At 34.9% G+C, this 19,176-nt stretch overlaps 1 protein-coding gene across 6 annotated transcripts in view; it reads left to right on the top strand.

Annotated features, from left to right (window-relative positions):
* The window catches only part of MEI4 (meiotic double-stranded break formation protein 4), a 132,638-nt gene that overhangs the window by 85,617 nt on the left and 27,845 nt on the right, over positions 1–19,176 (top strand). For 4 of the 6 annotated variants that reach the window (XM_054514425.1, XM_036381102.1, XM_054514426.1 and 1 more), the window contains one exon: positions 5,866–5,997. The exons of 1 other annotated variant lie outside the window; for it this stretch is intronic. In XM_054514425.1, the coding sequence (XP_054370400.1) occupies positions 5,866–5,997 (132 nt within the window). Of the gene's footprint in view, positions 1–4,380; positions 4,814–5,865; positions 5,998–19,176 lie in introns of those variants that run through there. One more of the 6 variants, XM_054514428.1, reaches the window with a different exon arrangement.

Genomic DNA, 19,176 nt, shown 5'->3' with positions numbered 1-19,176 from the left:
CAGTGGCAATTATATAATGAAATGTATATGTGTGCTTGTGCAGTTTAAACAGCACACATTCATCAGAACCATGGTTTTGAATCTTTTCTTATCTAGGATTCAGTTTGTATGATTCATTAATGACTGAATTTTCCTGGAACAGAGTCATCATAAACTTACTCTGATGCTTGAATACATGCAACAGTATGCATTTAATACATGCTGCAGTTAGTTGTGGTTGACAATAAACTTCCCCAATTGTGTATAGGTTTGCAGTATCTTTTGTCAGCCACAGCCAAGACAGGACTTAATTCATTGGTTTGCAAGAGTCTTTCCTGCTTAGGGACAAATAAGATTTAGAAATAGTTATTCATGTCACTGGTGGTTTTCAAGTGTAAAATGAGCAGGCTTCAGTTTTCCTAATTAATTGAGTCCCAAGGGAATACTGTGGATGCATTTTCATATGCCAAAAGATTTTACTTTTATAGGGGAAGAGCACTTCATTTGTATGAATATTAAAACATGTTGCCTGGATTTTGAGGTCTAGTAAGAGTTCAATACTTGAATCTCTTGATTATTGAATTAAATTTTCTCAGCAATCTGTTGTCCTTATGTAGAGTGTTAAGTCAAATGGTAATCAGAATCCATTGTTTTGAAAATTGCTACTGTCTAAAGCAATCACCAAACTGACTGACCCTCATTTACTTCAGTAAAGTGGATCATAGAAGTAACATAGACAAGAATGAATGAAAGAAAATGTTGTCCATCTTCCCCTTTCAGCTAGCTTCAGCTGATGCAGATCATACACTAAAGCTACAATTATGGAAGAAACACAGAACAAAGTTAGCTTGTCCAGCAGATGCTGAGTGGGCTGAAGCTCCCCATCAGGACAAGAGCCTGTGAGCTTAATGCTTCTTGCAAAAAGACTTAGTCAATAGGCTCTCCTTGATCAGGGGCATGTAGTAAACCCCAGTCACAAGGTTCCCTTTGTTGCCTCAGTCTCTGATTCCTGCCTACAGGCTTTCAAGCTGCTTGTGGTTGTTCTTCTAAGACAAGTCTCCTCACTCAATCCAGTTCTTGAGGCAGAAAGCAATCTCTCCACTTCTCCTTCCTCCCCTGTCTATTCTGAACACTCTTTAGCCTTCAATAATCGTGCTCCAGTCATGGGATTTTTTCAGCTGAGCTTTAGTAATGGCAACAAGGTTGTAGCTTTCTAGCAGCACAGTGGCTTCCAGCTCCTCCAGTTTTTGCCCATGCTGTGTGCACTGGTGTAAAGGCACCTCAGCTGAGATGTCAGCAATGTCACCTTCCTAGAGGAACACCCATAAATTCCTTTGATATGTTTGCCTCCCTGGTGTTCCCCTGTTGGCTTCTGTTACCTCAGGAGTCGCTGGCTCATCTCCCTAAGACTGCAAGTGTGCTTCAGTGCAGCTAGCAAATTTCTGAATCAGCAGCAGAGGATCCTCACTAGCACCCCATGGCTCTAATCTTTGCATATCACCCCACAGCATGCCAGGGACAAGCCTGACAATGACAGCCCGCAGCAGTGGAGCCAACTGATGGTTCTACTGGAGAACATTAGGTTGAGCAGAGTGGAGAAAAGCATGAACAAGATTATGAAAGAGGGGAAATTTAGCCCAAGTATTAAGAAGAAATTCTCTACTGTGAGAGCAGTAAGATGCTGAAACAGGTTGCCCTTAGAAGTTGTGGAGGTGCCAGGCCTGCCACTGTTCAAGGTCATGCTGGATAAGGTCTAGTGGGAGAGTCTCTGCCCATGGCAAGAGGGTTGGGAGTAGATGATCTTTACGGGCCCTTCAAACCTTTACATTCCATGATTGTATGATTCTGTGAAGGCGTAAGGGCAGAGTAAGGGCTGGAAATGTGGTCTACAGAGAAAAGAGTTGAAATAATATGTATAAATTTTCGAGACTGATGAAAGAAATACTGGCAAATAAACAGGAAGAGAGAGATCCATGAGAAGCATCAATTAACAAAGGAAGCAATGTGAAGATAAGAAAAGGGGTGCTAATGTTCTTTGTATAAAAGTGAGGTTTTCAACTGGCAAAGATGATTAGGAGTGGAAGTCAGGTTGGACTAAATGGGTAAGGGTAGTGTGAAATCAAAGATGAAAATAGTTTTGTTTGTAAGACTTCACAATTTGAGGATTCCTGCAATAATTATTTGCCCATCCTGTATTGCCAAATATGTCAGTTTATTAGGAAAGAGAGCTGTTACTTGGGACAAAAACTGTAAACAGAAAAACAGAAAGTAAGGTGCAGTTGACACAGCTGCATGGTGTAGTGAATCATGTAACTCATGAAGGAATTAAACTCAGAAATTTTAGATCTTTTCTATTAAATAAAATCTAACATGCTGATAAATGAGTTCTAAGAAACTATTTTTTAAAGTTTTTTATGCTGTTTCCTGGGGAACAGGGCTTACAGTGTGTGTGCTGTCTGCTTTGGTTATCAGTCATTTCCTCTGCAAGTAAATTTTGATATCCAGCTTGAAATCACTTGGAAAGAAGTGAAAGGTCAATAATACCTTCAAGTAGGCTTTAAAATCTGTAGCTGGGTGAAGGAGGACCCAGTTAGTATGCCTGAGATAAGCTGAACATTGACATTATATATTCATTTCAGCAACAGCCAGGTTGACAATGCATGCATCCTTCCAGCTGCTGGCACAGCATTGCCCTCTCTTGCTCTGCATCCTGAGTAACATGGGAAGACAGTAGAACCTGGGATGTGGGAGGAGGGCTAGGAAGAGGTGATGCAGGACCCGAACAGTGAACCAGGCTCCATTACTTCCTGTTTCTAATGGTATATTTTTTACAATCCAGTTTTCTAACTGCTTTTACCTGAGGATTCCTGAAATGCATTGGTTTTATTTCATCTACAACATTAAACAAGCCAAAGGGATTAAAAGATTTGTGTTCCTTTTTAACATTGGAAAGATTGGAGCAGTGAATATATGCTTTTATCTTTAATGAAACTATACACTATTAGATTTTTTTGTTTGAATGTTTCCAGAGTAAAATTAGCAGTACACGAGCATTGCTGTACAACAAGGTCTTACTTTTGTTTGCTATTTGCAGATTCATTGCTTATATGCTGCATTGCTTATGTGTTAATTTGTTCTGTGCACATTTAATCCACACAGTCTATGAGCATTCTTTTAACCTGCTTTGTTGTCTCTTATTTTCTTAAAATAGTCTTATAGGAACATAAGAGGTCCACCAAGATACAATGTAAAACCTATGCTCTTTAATAAATCAGTGGGATGTAAAAAATCAGTATTAATATTTATTAAAGATAATTACAATATATTTTCTATAGCATGTAACTGGGAAATATTTTATTATAAGGTTACATTTAAGAAGAATATTTATTAAGTATTAATAAATTCACCAGTGGCATTTTTCAGTGCCATTGATACTCAATATCTCAAGTACCCTAAGTGGCATCATTACAAAATACAAAATACCTACTTACTTCTCTTAGTAGAGGCTGAGTCTTTAAATTTCAAGGTCCCTTGTTATCTAGTCTTCAGAAATTCCAAATAGAAAATGGCAACTCTTGCCAAACCATAAAAGATTGGAAATTTTGTGAAAGATTCTATTTTAGTTAAATCTCAGCTGCTAGCATTAATAATTGCACCAAAAATATCATTGCTGCATTATCTAACAAAAAATTATGTAAGCAAATAGAAGAGACCTTAAACAAGAACAATATTTATGTTTTACTGTGATCTTTTGGAGAGGTTACCTTGAAAAACTGTTCTGGATTGCCTAGTTTCCTTGCTCACCAAAGGCAAATTAGCAAGTATACTCAATGTTGTTATGTTCTGAAAATATAGAACTGTAAAATTTGTATCCCTCCTTAATTTATTAAAAGAATTAAAAATGAATGGTTAATTTACTGAAAAATGTGCTTCAACCTTGAGTTGAAGCAGTTGTAGCCTTGGGAACATAGGTGCTGTCAAGGCAGAACTATCCAGGTGTTGCAAGCTTGTTTCTAGTAGATACTGTGGAATATGCTTTCAAAATGCTAATTTCTACCTTATTTTTAGAACAAGGAGTCATTGTTTTGCTTGGAAGGGTATATATTTCTAGTATATGAACGTCTCATTTTAGTTCATATAGCCTCAAAGCATAGGTAGGTGCATGCATTTCATTATCCCTTTATATAATTTTCATTATTCAGAAACCTATTTTTATCACATCTTCATTCACATTTCATATTTATAGACTCTTTGGTGTATATGTTAATGAATAATTTTAATTACACAGGTTTTCAAAGCTGTATGTGTACAATTTATGAATTCTTTTTAATAGGAAGAGTTTACTTTATATCTCTGCATGAAGATTTGGTTCTGAACTTGAGACTTGTATCTCTTTTGTAGATTTCTTTTGATACTTCTTTTGGGATTACATGCAGAAGTGAGATGATTGAGAGCAAAGTTTTATTAAAGTTGGATTGGACTGTGCATACAAGTCTCATGTTGGGCAGATGATAACCAAGCTGATCCAACTCTTTACCAGCTGGAAGAGGCTGGGAAATAGACATTGCATCACCTGCTGATCAGGCAGCCAAGCAAGAACTGTAAATGCGAAGTTGCCTAATTAATGGGTTTTACAGCAAAAGATTTCAGTCACCTCATTGTCCACTTGCCTAGCCCAAAATTTGGTCAGTGACAATTTTACTGGAGGCCATGTTGAAAACCATGGTAAAGTCGAGGTAAATGCTTCCCCTAAATAAAGTCATGCTGACTGCTCCTGGAACACCTTCCTGCCTTTTGTGTGTTTGAAAAAGTTTTCCAGCAGGATTCAAACTTGTAAATGGTGGGCAAGTATTTTTATTCATATATATGTGTGTATATATCTATATATATATATAGATATATATTTGTCTGCATCTGTATACACATGTGAGTTGGCTGGAGGTATAATCTAGATTGTTATTAGGATGCAGTAGTCTCTTTTGAGTGGTTCAGACATCATAGTTATTCTTAGGCATATGGATTTGTGTAAGAAATTTGTCAGTCAAAATACTCATTTACAAAGAGTTACTGAATATTAATGTTATAGGGGATACGTATTTATATAAAAACACAAGTTATAATAATTGTAATTAATGTGTCTTCTTTTTCCTTTGAAATAACTCCAGTATGTTTACATATAGAAAAATCTTGTGTACTTTGTAGAGAAGTATGCTTCATTACATAATAGCTATTTATTTCAATTTCAGGAAACAAAGAAAACAGTATTTTATTTTATTTTTTTTTTAGTAGAAGAAACTGTGGCAAAAAATTACTAACATAATTCTCATGTAAGTCTATATCACTCCTCTTGTGGTTCAGGAAAAATGCATTGTTAAAGAACAATATGAAAATGAATTATTTGAATTTGAAAATACATACAGATACATAGTGTCTCTTCTAGCAGTTAGCATTTGATCAGTTTTTTCCTGATAACTATATTGACGACACCCTAGTACAGCTCTCAGCTTGCATGTTTGAATTTCAAAGAATTTGTTCATTTATTTGTCTATCTATGAAAAGCAGAAGAACTGTATGTGCAGAGTAGTCACCAATTTGCTATGTGAGGAGATGGGTATGGTGACATCTAATCCTGAAAAGCAGTGTCCTGGGGAGTTCACACTTTTGGAGGAGTTTGTTCCTGTGACAGTTTCCTATAGTGTTATTCTTGTGAGGATGGATGTCGATTTCTCATAGATCTCATAGTCTGTAATCAATAGAATTTTGAACTGAACTTTTTCCTTTAACATTTTAATATGTAAATCCCATTTCTACTTAAAGTAATCGTTTGGGATAAAAAAAGACTGAGATGCATTTTGAAAGATTAAATTTACTGTTATTTCTCTTTAGTTTCAGGCACTGCATTCTGTATCACAAACGCTGGGTTTGCTAGGAAGGAACAACATACTAAGAAATTCTTTAATATCCCTTCTCCTGTCGGGAGTCCGTCAGTTTGCTGAGCAGTTGGTACAGGCTCACCAGGTACTGTCATCTTTTTTTTCAAGAAAGCCCAGAAAGTGGTGTTGGGCAGTGTTTTGGCTGTATTTATTTGTTTCTTAAAATTTAAAGAAAATCATCATTCAGATTTATTAACCCAGAAAATGCTAGAGCTACCTTAAACAGCAAATTCAAAAAGAGAGGCATAAAGTAAGAGAAAATTCTATACAGAAAGGTAAAATTATCAGACTGGATAATAAATAGACTGTATAGGTTTTTAGATCATACTATATAATTTGCAAAATACTTAAAATAATGAGTTAGAAGATTTAGTACAATGTGTAAATTGTTGACTGTGCAGGCAATACAACTTTGGTATTCAGCTAAACAGACAATATAACTTTGGTATTCTCTCCCTAGCTCGTGTAAAACTGGAAAGTCATCTGCTTTATTTTATTTCAGAATTAGATGTCATGTTTCACATTATTATTATTAGTTCAAATTATTAATTTTCCTGATGCAAAAGTTGTCCAGCACATACTTAGTTTGTTACAATGAGTAGGAGATAAATAGCGGAATAGAATTTCTGGTAAAATTTATTCTTAACTTAAATTATTTCCAGTAAACTATAGAGGAAAGAGAGAGACAATAGATGTTCATTTAACATTTGAAAAAAAGATATATGCACTAAATAGGGGTTTCACAGATTTTTCATGCATTTGTATGTGTTGGTGTGTATTTTATGCAAAAATGTTCAGCTTCACTTGGGATTGCAACTTGATTTTACACTATCCTAAAAACTTTTTATTTGGTGGAAAATAAACTCATTGATACATATCAAAAACATTCACCATAGATTTATTTTGCAGTGGTCTAATTTAACAAAAGGCTTAAGTATTGCTCAAGCAGTCTTATCTTTTTCTCTCTAGGGTATGATGTAGTAGTAAGTTGGACTGTTGGAGAAAGAATATGTAATTGCCAACCCAGATTTCTAGTATGTTTGAATTATATTCTGAAAATGCCAGTTTTGAAAGAATAAGACAATGAGCTGTGCCTTATTTTAGGTTACTGTTAGCATACAAGATTTATTGGTGGCAACCAAAAATCAACAGACTTTTGACAATTGTAAGGATAGAGAAGAGAATAATTAAAAACAATAATTGTTTTTTTAAGTTTAAAGTAGCTGTTCATTTTTAACATTATTAAATCTCAGCTGTTTAACAGAATTAGTAATCTTTCTTTTCAGAGTTTTGCCAGTGGCAGCGCAGAACCTTTCAGTTCTCCACAGTGATGTCCAGCTCATACTGAGCATTGTGCTTTGCTGAGTTATTTACTATGGAACTGCTTAACCTTGCCATACTGTAATTATTTTTATTGCTTTCAAATTTGGTGAAGCCTCAGGAGCTGGCATCTGTCAATCTGTATCTGACACTGTAGGAATTTGAAAAGCTGCAGTACATGTAGGGCAAGTAACTGAAGTTTTGGTTTGCTTAGCTTGTGATGAAGTCAGTGTTTTTAAAGTTCATGCATTCTTTCACTTAGTCCTAATAGATGTATTGTGTTCATTTAAAAACCCTCATATATTCTGTATGTGATAATATTCTGGAAATAGATCACAATAGGACTCAATTCTGATGGCCTGATTTATGGACCTGGTTCCAAATGTTTCTGAATTTGTGTAACATGACTTCTGGTAGATATGATTCTAAAAAGGATTAAAGTATTTTTTCTTGCTTTATAATCAAATCTAATGATACAGTATCAGGTTGAAATAAAAACCCCCAGCTTTAAAACAAAACCTCTTCATAAATACTTAAATTAGAGTTTGGAGAAAGATAATACTTCGTATAATCAAACTTCATTAGCTGACAAGTATTCTAATTGTGTTTTGTTACTAAAGCAAAACCACTGTTAATTGCAAAGAGTATCTCCCATTTAAAACAATCAAATTAGAGATTCCTTATTTTAGTTATGATTAGAAGTGTGGAAATACATGAGGTTTGTTTTGCTTCATTATTAGTTAGTTTTATTGTTGTTGGCACATAAGAGAAATAAAGAATTACCTAAGGCTTGTATCCAGGTTAGTTTGCAATTAACTTTTGAACATTTGATGGAAAACAGAAATTGAAAAAAATAGCTTATTCATCCAAAAAAGTCTTTTTATTTTTTATAGTAATATTTTTTTAATTGAATATGGTTTTCAACAGTGACTTGGAATAAAAAGAACTTTCCTTTTAATTTTTCTAAATTAATCATCTAGATAGCTCAACATTTCTGTTTTAATTTCCTCATTAAGACTTGAGCTAAGTTCCAAGTAGTTTGCCAAATGCATGAATTCAAGAATATGCAACTTTATATTCCATCATGTCTGCAGTAGGAAGTGTGCTCAGCTCAACCCCTTGCAGGTTTGTGTATACATCTTTGATAAATATTGAACATATTTTAATTTCAAATTCTGACTGATTTTAGAGAGTTTGTAACTGTGTCGTCTTGGAACAAGCTTATCAGTCTATGACCCACATTTCCAAAGTGCTATCTGTGCCCCGTGCTTTACAAATTAAAAAATTAGGTTGTGTATTGGAGAGTGTTTCTAATAAACTACAAGAGAAAAGCACAGGGATTACTCTAAATATTTTTATATTGTTGTCTAATTGGTTAAATCCTTTAATCTTACAATAGGCAAATTAATGTCAAATTCATGTATCATAAAATTTTGTATACAATATTTCCACATATTAATATGGAAATTAAAAATAATTAAGGAGCATGTAAAACAGTATAGTCATCCTGATTTTCCACACAGTTAAGATGATTTTTATGTTACTAAACTCTTAAGCAAGTTAGTAGTTTGCTTTAATTCATTTAGGTACTTCATCATGGGCTCAAAGTAAAGCCCATACTTAAGTGCTTTGCCAACACCAGCATGCTGAATTCTAGGCAAAAGCATATTAATATAAACTCAGTTGGATCTCTTTATTTTTACAGATGTTGCATATGGTCTTTTGAGTTTTATGTATAATAGGAAGCTTTCATGCTTCATAAATAAAATTTATAAGAATACTGTAATTGAACCTTAAGTTACTATGAAATAGAAATTTTCTGATCCTGAACTGGATTTCTACTGCAGAACAGATAGAGGTGTAAGATACTAAGATTTCTGAATCAAAGATTTCAAGTACTGTGGAAGATGGATTAATTTTCACATGTTGAGCTCCTCTCATGATAGCAGATTTGCCTTTATGATAACTTTCAAAGACGGAAGGCCAGAAATGGAAAGCACATAGTGGTTTACTGGATTTACTGCTCATTTCTAACCCCTCCAGTATTAATTCCAAGAATTCTGAAAAAGAAAATTAGAAACCAGAAAATATATTTTGAAATAGGAAAGAAAGACATACTATGAGGTTTTGGGAAGCTCTGTTATTCAGTAGTTGCTGATGCATAGCTGGGGTAGCATTACCCAAGTTTTATCACATTACTCTCTAGATACCATTTTTATTTTTTTGAAAATTTAAAATTGTTTTATCACCAAAGCAGTACGCTGTATAGCTGTTTTTGTGGGGTTTTGTAATCAAAGCACTAAAGAATATGTAATTCTCAATATTATATGTAAGCATTAAGTCCAAATTCAGATGTGGGTGCTGACTTCTCACCTGAAGTCAATGACAGAGGATATAAAGGGCGAGATTTCTTCTTTAGTTTAGGTGTATGTAGTAGACCTTGCTGTCTGCTTCTTTTAAAAGTCAAACAAGCAGCTAAGATTAGCTAAACATTTGGCAACGTGAAGATAGATAGTCACGCAAGGCTTTGTTGAATGTTACAAAAATTCTTGAGAATCGGGCTCATTACAACAAAACAGCTTTGACTCAAAAGAGCCAAAGGAGTTAGACATAAGGTGGGATTTGTCTCACTTGAATTCAGATGTGTATGATACTTCCATCTGACATTCTTACTTTAACTTTCCATTGTAGTCAAGGGAGGGGAAAAGTCACTTCTTGTCCAACCTGTGTTCTCTTACATAATTATGATAATTGGTCCCAGACTTGTTTGCTTCTTTCTTCTGGCTATGAGAAAGGACATTTAAGTTGATAACTTGAAGTGCAGATACTTATGTTAAAAATTCCAAAGTTAAGGGACAAAAATCCCATAATATCTCTACAAAAATGTCTTTTTTGGATGATCTGGGCAAGAGATATTGGAGCAAAGACCTGATCCCGCAGAACATTGTAACAGGTAGTCATGCAAAGCCTACTTCTGTCTGTACACTGACACACTTATGTGAGTAATGTTATTAGATGTTTGGAAAAAGTTATATTTTAGTTACTGTAATTAATAAGTTAACTTCGTTATCATACATTTGAATTCTATTAGTGTCTGCAACTGGTGACTGATGATGATGGATTGTACAGGATGTGGGGATTGGAGCTTCTTGTAAGATGTATTCAGCCGTGGTGTGTCTGATGCATGTGCCTCTGGACAGGCAGACCTGTAAAACCAGCAGTCTATGCAGGCAGTGTATTGAGGCAGAAAGAGAACAAAGGGGAGCACAGAAGCACTATGATTTTGAGTATTTCCCGAGATTTTCATTGCTATTCACCGCTGTGTAGCTAACAGGCTTGTCACTGGAATGTCAAACTGCACAGGAGCAGCTCTATATGGAAGCAAATGAAGGGCTGAAATATTCCTGTGGCTGTAGAGCCTTTTTTTTTTTCCTAGCTGGCCTGCAAATTAGAGGCTTTATGAATGTCAAGTTGGACTAGCTCAGTTGGTAATCAGTTCATCAGGGAAAATGGAGTTTTCCTGTAGCTAGGTTCAGCTAGATGATCAAAAGGTTTAAAGTGCTGAGAACTGAGCTATTAATGTCAGAGGTTGTCTTCATAAGCCTTTCTCCATGTATCCATTCTGTATCCAATGGTTGCTCTGGGCAGGTGTGGTACCCACCACATGCTTTATTCCAAAGACAAGTGTGTCTGATGTGATGTAGAGAATTCTTCAGACAAGCTCCTCTTTCCAAGAAGTTTACTTCATTTATGCAGTATGTCTAATCTCTTCAAACATAAGTTTATATACATTGCAATAAGGGTTTCCTATGCATTAGAAAAAAAAGCTATGCTTTTTTTCTCTATGATAGAAAATGGCTAGAATAGTTAATAGGAAAAAACAACTGAGAATATTATGCAGCTAGAGAAGCTAAATACCTTTTGCAGTCTGCTGTTGTTTGAGATACTAAAATGGCTACCAAGTATATTTGGCTTTTTATAATTTCTACTGTTGACTTTTGCTGATGCATAAGATTAATAATACTTCACCTAGCTAAAAAAAAGAGTCTGGTGTTATGTAGACCTTATGAAAATAATTTAACTTGCATCTGGACATCTGTTCATCCTGTCTAAGATGTAATTTCTTTCCTTGTTATGCTTGTAAGCAGAGATTGTAGCGTATTTCAAATTGTGAATTCCTAAAGATGCTGCAAAATAGTGCTCTGAGTAAATGTAATGTAATTTTTATTCCATTCAACTGCTGATGCTACTGCTAACAGAGGAAATAATGAATGGATAGAATAATTAGTAGATCTGCATTATTTCTTATGTACCTTGTGTGGAGATACAGTTTTGGGAATATGTAAATGCCTTCCCTGAAAGGCAGGAATGAGAGAGTCAGTCAAGACTTGGTATATGCCAAAAGAGTGCCATACACCTTTGAAGTGTATACTTGCTTTTGCTGCATATGTCATCCCCTATTACAGATTAGATTTTAAGACACTTACAGTCAGACAGAGCTGGAAAATGACAAATGGTTCATGCAGTGTTCTCTTCCCTCTCATATTATCTTGAAATGATACCATTAAGGAGAAAGGAGTTTAGAAGTGTTCCTACAGAACTAAAAGGTAGCAGAGCTTTGACTACACTTAGGTGCTTGGCAAAATTGAGGATGACATGTAATCAGAAAGCCTCAGATGTGTTTGGGAACAGAAGCGGCAAATATCGATTGCATGAGAACTGTCGGCTAGGGTATTATTACTCTTAATATTGGTGAATCATGTCATTCATGGAAATATAATACTGGAAAAGGAAAAATGCTTAATTAAAAATACCAAAATATATTATATCTCAAAATGTTACTAAGTATTATTTCTGGAAATCTTGTTTCAAACAGTGCACAAAATTCAGGCGTAAAAAACCCCAAAAAAACCCCAACAAAAAACCCAAACAAAAAAAACCCACAAACAAACAAACAAAAAAAACCCCAAACAAACAAACAAAAAAAAACCTCAAAACCAACCAAAAGAAAAAAAAAAGCCCCTAAAAATCCCATAAGCCAAAACCCAATAAAACCAAAAATAACATGATTATAAATTAAATGAAATTGCCTATTTGAATTTCTGTTCAAATAAGCTTTCATTACATCTTCTTTAAAATGTGGGTTGATGCTGCTTTTACTTCCTTATTCTCACTGCTAATACTGTCCTTTTTCTATTGCTTTCTTTGCAGCTCATTTAGTTCTTTTACATGCCTGAAAGCAGAACAGGAATAAGGACAAAATGTCAGATTTTTGTGCCATGTGTGGTAAACCTGCTAGTCTGGAAGATCATTTGATTTTTACTTAAACCTGTGTCTTCAAATAGATAGCTTTAATGTTCCCATTAGGCTCCCTTCCTTATTGAACATTCCTGCTTACAGACAATGATTTGCAAAATGGAATGATGTTACAGAAAATTGAGCACTGCTTCCTTAATGCTTTTTGGGTATTGCAGTTGTCTATGTGAATAGCATATATATATACACCATATGTGCTCTTAAAAGTTCAATTTCCAGGAAAGGTAACATATTTTGTTACTGATTTACCTTTGGCTTTTGATTTTGGAGAATTGTTTAACATCCTCATTATGCATGTTTTTAACACAGATTCACTAAATGCTTTTTTAAGATATGATATAAATGCACAGTTCCTGTGTCAGTGGCTTTGCAGTCTGTTTGCTGCTTTAGTATTTCACATCTTCATAAAATGGAAAAATAAAGAGTTGTAGTCCTAGAATTTCTAATGGGGAATCACTGATAAAATGATTTTTTGTTTAAAGAGTAACTACAGCTTATAATTAAAACTCTTTCTAAGACTTTAGATAAATATAATAAAATGTGAGTGGAAACTGGAATTATAGAGGATACTAGTGTAAACTCATAACTCCATCTTTCTTTCAAAACATTCTTTTCATTTTACAGGACACATCCATATCTTGGATGTCTTAGCTTTGCACACACTTGTCTTTCTAAACATGTCTGACAGATCTGTACATAATGACTTAGAACACCAGCTTGCCCTGTTGGAACCTCCTTTCTTGGTTCCATTTGGTTTTGCTAAAAATTCATTTAGAGCAGTATTTATCTACCTTTAGAGCTTATGCACAGCCATCACTACTTTAAAGACCAGGAAGATTAACTGATGTTTGTTTGGTGCTTTCTAAAATGTTGAAGTGATGCCACCATAGTCAGAAGGAGCTGCTGTCCCAAGTTTGGCTCTGAAACAAGCAGAATTTGTCTCTCATGGATTTAACTGATGCAGAACTTATTAACAGAGTAGGTTTATATCAGGGACAAAAAGTATTAGCTGCATAGAGTTTGCTTTGTAGCTAAGATTGAAATTATGGTTTGCACGGCTGAGACATGTGGAAGATGAAATCTGGTTCCATAGCATATTTTAAACTTACTATATATGTTGGGTGACAGCACTATGCCTGGCTGGGTAAGCCTTGATCTGGCAAGACAGCAAACCATGACTAATTCTGTGCCCAGAGGGAAAAGTGGGTTCCACAACTCTGTCAGCAGCAACTCCTATTCTTTGCTACATTGACAGCGTTTCTGGTGTACATTTAATTAAGGGAGATAGAGTGGGTTGATCTAAAGCTGAACATCTTTATAGAAGGTATCAGAGATAGATTTAAGTTTGTTGTGCTGAGGACTTAGGGATCTGAGAGTTCAGTTTTAGGTAGGCACTGATGATGTAGCCTCAGTCCACAACTGATTCAATGCAGCTAATGAATTGGTGAACCTGAGTAAGTGTCAGAATGAGTTTATTGGGACTCATAGGGACTTTAGAGATATGGGAATGGGACACTGGACTAGGTTTGTGGTAAGAGAGAAAGAGAGCAGCAGCTAAGTGTGTTTAGATCTGTGTATTAATTATGTGAGTTGCTGGATTCATGTAAGGCTTGGATGTCCAGCATTTGCACAGCAGAGGATGTTTTGCTGAAGTTGGAGGTGCTCCCGAAAGAGAAGCTGAAGTGTTCTCAGTCAGGATGTATGATTTATATGGCTTGATTAGATTGAGGATTAAGACATTGCTGGTTGCAGTCTTGAACTTGTATGAAAGGCAGGTAACCAGGTACCTCTGCTGAGTTGAACCACAATTGTCAATGCACACTTGCACACATACCATATTATAGAAAAATTTATGGCAGCACAATTTGTGTTGCATGTCCTGTAGAAATATTCCTTTTCTGCTAAAGTATACATTTGAAATGCATGTAGCACCAACATTACAGAATTAAAATCAGTTTTAGAAAATAATCTCCTTGAATCCACTCCAGTTTAGCTTCCTATTATTTAAGAAAGGATTATTTTCACTTGATTGCAATAGCAATTCACATAGGGAGAAGTCAAATGCATAGAGCAGAAAAATGAGAAAAATAGAAGAAAAATATATGTTTCTTTCTCCTTTCTCATAGATAATGACAGGTTGCATGATTATAGTGCAGACTTTGAAGATGTAACTTGTACGTTTTGTATTTCTTGGCATCTGTCATTCCTGGAATTGAATTGGCAAAGCCCAATTAAACCTCTGGGTGTATTGTCTTGAAACAAGATCATTTGGGCTCTGTTTCATCTTTATAATTAATTCTATCTTTAAAAGTTAGTACTAGTGCCTCTTGAGTTTTCAGATTATTAAATTTCCAGCTGAACTTGCAGTTTTCAAGAATGCTTTATGGAGCCTTATCATTTAATCAAAGATCTTTTACTTAGCCTAGCTACAACATTTTATACAGAGTACTATAGTGAATTGTGTATGATAAATATGAGAGAATGGAGTAATAGAGTTAAAAATTTAAGCAGTATTTCTGCTTATTGTCATAAGTTATAAAAAAACTTGGTTAAGAGTAACTGAATAAGTTAACCATCTTCCTACACAATTTGATTATTTTACCTATAATTCAGTCCTGTTGATTAGCTTAAACAGAGTAAATTCATTGAATGATTGTTGAAGTATGGAATGGAAAAAGTTGGAAACAACATCTGGAAATTATCTAGTATGACAACCTGCTCAAAACATTTTTTGCACTTCTATTTGCAGCAACTCAGGATTTCTTTCGGCAGTTTCTCCAGCCTTTTGAGATCATTCTGAATGGTAGCACAATCCTCTAGTGTGTCCATCACTTGTGCTGTTGTGTCATCTCTAAACCTACGGTGTTTGATAAATTTTCTAGAAGTGAGATTATAGTTGCAAATTAGTTGAGTTCCTAGAAGAAAAGATGTTAAGTCATGTAGAGACAAATCATTTTTCTACCTACGAAGGAGGTAGAAATACTGTTCAGGAAAGTTTATAGGAACTTCAGTAACCCTCTAGGATTTACAAATTAGTGAAGGTATAATTATCAGTTTATGAAAACATAAGGTGAATATTGAGGCATGCTCTGAAACTCCTAATTTTCCTCAAACATCCTGTAGAACAGCCTTCATGCACCTAAGAAACCCGGAGGATAGCACATAACCGCTAAATTAGCCCTTAGCCTTCTAGGGCTGAAAGATATTTCAGAGGGACCTTGAATAACAGCTAGAACTAATTATATTTAAGTATCTTCCATATATTTTTCTCTTGTTATTTTTAAATTGTTTTAATGAAGGAAGAAGTTTCAAGGAAAGCAACACATTAGCTTCTCTCTCTGTTTAATTTAGAACTTGCCTGATTTTAAGAAGGGTGTTGAATAACTTGAGCAAGCTAGCAAAATTATTTATCTAGAAACTGGAGTACTTGGATCTTTTAGGAGCTATTTTGTTTTTCACCTGGATAGTTTAGTTGGGAAGCATGCAGCTTATATGATAAGCTTGATAAAACTTTCTTTTTGTCCACTCATGTCAGAGAACATAGATTTTTCTTTTGCTTCTGGGGGTGCTGCTGTTTAGGTCATGAAGAGGGAACAGGTAAATGACCAAGGATTACTGAGAACTCAAATTACATCTAGAGCAGTGTTTGCCAGGAGCAGGAGTTATCAGCATGGTGATCCTTCACTGTGATTAACCTCCCTTTTGTATCCATCTAGATATCCTCATTGTCTGCTGCTATTGTGCTACTGCTAGGTCTTTGATGTTACCACACCTCCCTTCCAGCCACCTAAACCCCAACACAATTACCTTCCTTTAACTTCTCAAACCTGATTACATACCAAACCTTGTATGTCTTTCACAGACTCTTAGCTCCAGAGTAGCCAGGAGGAGGTAACCCCAGAAGTTTGGGGCTGAAGAGGGCAAGGCACTTTTAAGCTTGAAAACTCTTTCTCACTGAAAATAAGAAGTAATTCTAGATAATAGGTATGTTTTTCTCAAAAGTAAATGGTGTATAATTCCAGTTAGTATTTCCAATATTGATAGCAAAATTAGACTAGTGGGTTGTGCTTTTGTCAGATAAATGCTGTATTGTTGAAAGACATTATTGTACCATCTGCTGAAAACAGAATAAATTTTCAGATATAATGTGAAAAGAATACTTTTCTCTCTCAGAAGCAAGACAAAATAATCAATTCTCACACAGTAAAATTCGCCCACATTGTAGATCAGGTAAATGATAGTGTTTTCTATCATTAGAGGTTTTTTTTCTGTTTGTAAATTTTGGAAAATGTTTACCATTCAGACTGAAACTTTTTTTTCTTTCTCAGACCATTTTTGTCTGTGAGGAGGAAGACCTAAGTGTCCACAGTTTTCACAGAAGCCAGCATGGGCTTTGCTTTGAATTTATGCATTTCTGTGTAATAGCAGGCATTGTAAACTCATGTCCTAGACAGCCATGAATGCACTAGCAGCTAGATTGAAAAGATTCTTTCTTAAAAGTAGAAAAGCATTACCTCACTCTAAAAGCATTTATGAAGTAAGTATATTTGTGGTATGTGTGGGATTATAGCAATGATTGTCATAAAAAGAAGAAAGTTTTAATTCTGTCTTCAGAAGAGACTGAATACTACACATTTCATGCCCATGCATGTAAGAAGAACAGAAAAAATACTGAATAACATTTCTTCTAACTGAGCATTATCCATTCTCTATAGTAACAGAAGCAAGAACCCTTTTCAAAAAGAAAAACAAACCAAAAAAACCAAATCACAGCCAAACACCTGTAGGCATAAAAGAAACAAATTAGGATTGTAGTGCCATTATATGGATTTAAAACTGCCATTCCTAGTAAAAGCAGGGAGCTAGTAGTACTTTAAGAACCTATATAAAATAAACAAGAATTATTTGCAATATTAAAGAACATTGTCTGAATCACAGACCTTAATTTCTTCTACGTTTCATGATTCTGCTAGTGAATGCTTTGGCCAACTTTTGGAATGTGTCATGCTACTTTATTCTGCATGGTGGTTGCTCAAGAACTGCTCAACTCTGCTTAGCTTGGAAGAAGAATCTACTTAAATTTGAGTGTCTGAATTTAATTAATTAGAAGTTCATACCTATGTTTTTGTAATGTAGAAGTCAATTCCAGTCTGTGGGTTATTCATGATACAGTCTTCCATGGTCATGGGTTATTAAAAATTAATTATTATGCAAAAGACAGCTCTTTCTAAACCCATCTGTTTCTCTAGAGTGTAGATACCACTGTAGAAAAAGTAGAGGAAGTTAACTTCCAGGGAAAGCGTAAGGCTGCTGAGATTCTCCCTGTACATGATTTCAGATTAACAAAAAGGAAGACAGTTTCTGCTCCCCTAATGACTTTAGAGAGTCACGTGGGAATTAAACTGCTTACAGAATTATCTTTTTTATGGGATAATTTTTTTATTTGCTATACAGCGTAACTAATCACCTTTAAAGTGTAACTTGTGAAATAATGGAAAAATTATTAATATATTTCTCAAAATTCCTCTGTTTTCTACAGATAGTGTTGTTAAATAGGCCAAGCAGTAAAAGGTGTTTTGTGATGAGGACTAATAGTCATTATAATTGTAATGTAGTATTCATTATAATTGTGCTAGCGTATAACTAGGCAACTTATGATATATGAGAAAGAGTTGCTCAAAATGCCAAAAATAAATTATAATCACTAAAAACAATTATTATTGGTTAGTTTGTGGTTTGGGTTTGTTTTTAAAGTTTTGCATCTATTTAAAAATACCATAAATCATAGAATAGGGCATTTCCATCTTTTCTAAGTAATCTTCATGGGATTCTTTGTGTGCATATTTGATGTGTTCAGAGATATTGTCGACAAAATGTTAGTTTCCATAAAGTAATCTGGAAAAAGAGAGGACTGAGGGGGAAAAGAAGTTGTAATTGCCTCCCAGAACATGAAAAGTTGTTATACAAGGAGTAATCCTTTTGTGTACTGGTGTGAACAAGAAGAAATGTACTCTGTGATTAAGGTTGGATGTCAAACTCACTGAAGTACTGAAATACATTCATGATGAGCATCTTTTGGAAGTGCCCTAGGTATACAGGAACCTCTCTCTGGGTGAGGGGTGGGATTAAACACTTCAGCACCCTTTCAGCCATATATCTGAGCTCTTAAATGCCTATTTATATATTATATTAAAATTAATAATTATGGTCAAAATTCTCACAAAGGGGGAAAAAGGAGGCAGAACTACACTGCCGATTTCCCCTGCTTCTGAGTTCTAGAAGAAATTGAAACACTGTTCTAACTAAGAGTGTGAATGCTAGTTTTGGGTAGATTGGTATAATAAGGGTGTAATACTTAATGCTAGTCGGTCAGGAAAGAGGCTTTACAGAAAATTTACAAAATTTGACTCATATTAGAAAACTACTAACACATCCCACAGTCAGGATTTCAAATTGCAGGAGGTTAAACTTTCTTCTTCAGGCAGTAATAAAAATTCACGATGTAGATTAGATGTGTCCTGGCAGGCATGTTAAACAGGTAATTTTTGCACAGAAGTGACTGGTTTGCATCAGAGGAAGCCTTTTGGGGATTTCATATTTGGAGTCCTGTGAATTCTGTGTTTCTCAG

Source organism: Molothrus ater, chromosome 3 (assembly GCF_012460135.2).
Source record: "Molothrus ater isolate BHLD 08-10-18 breed brown headed cowbird chromosome 3, BPBGC_Mater_1.1, whole genome shotgun sequence".
NCBI lineage: Eukaryota > Metazoa > Chordata > Aves > Passeriformes > Icteridae > Molothrus > Molothrus ater.
This window is presented reverse-complemented; position numbering and strand designations above follow the sequence as displayed.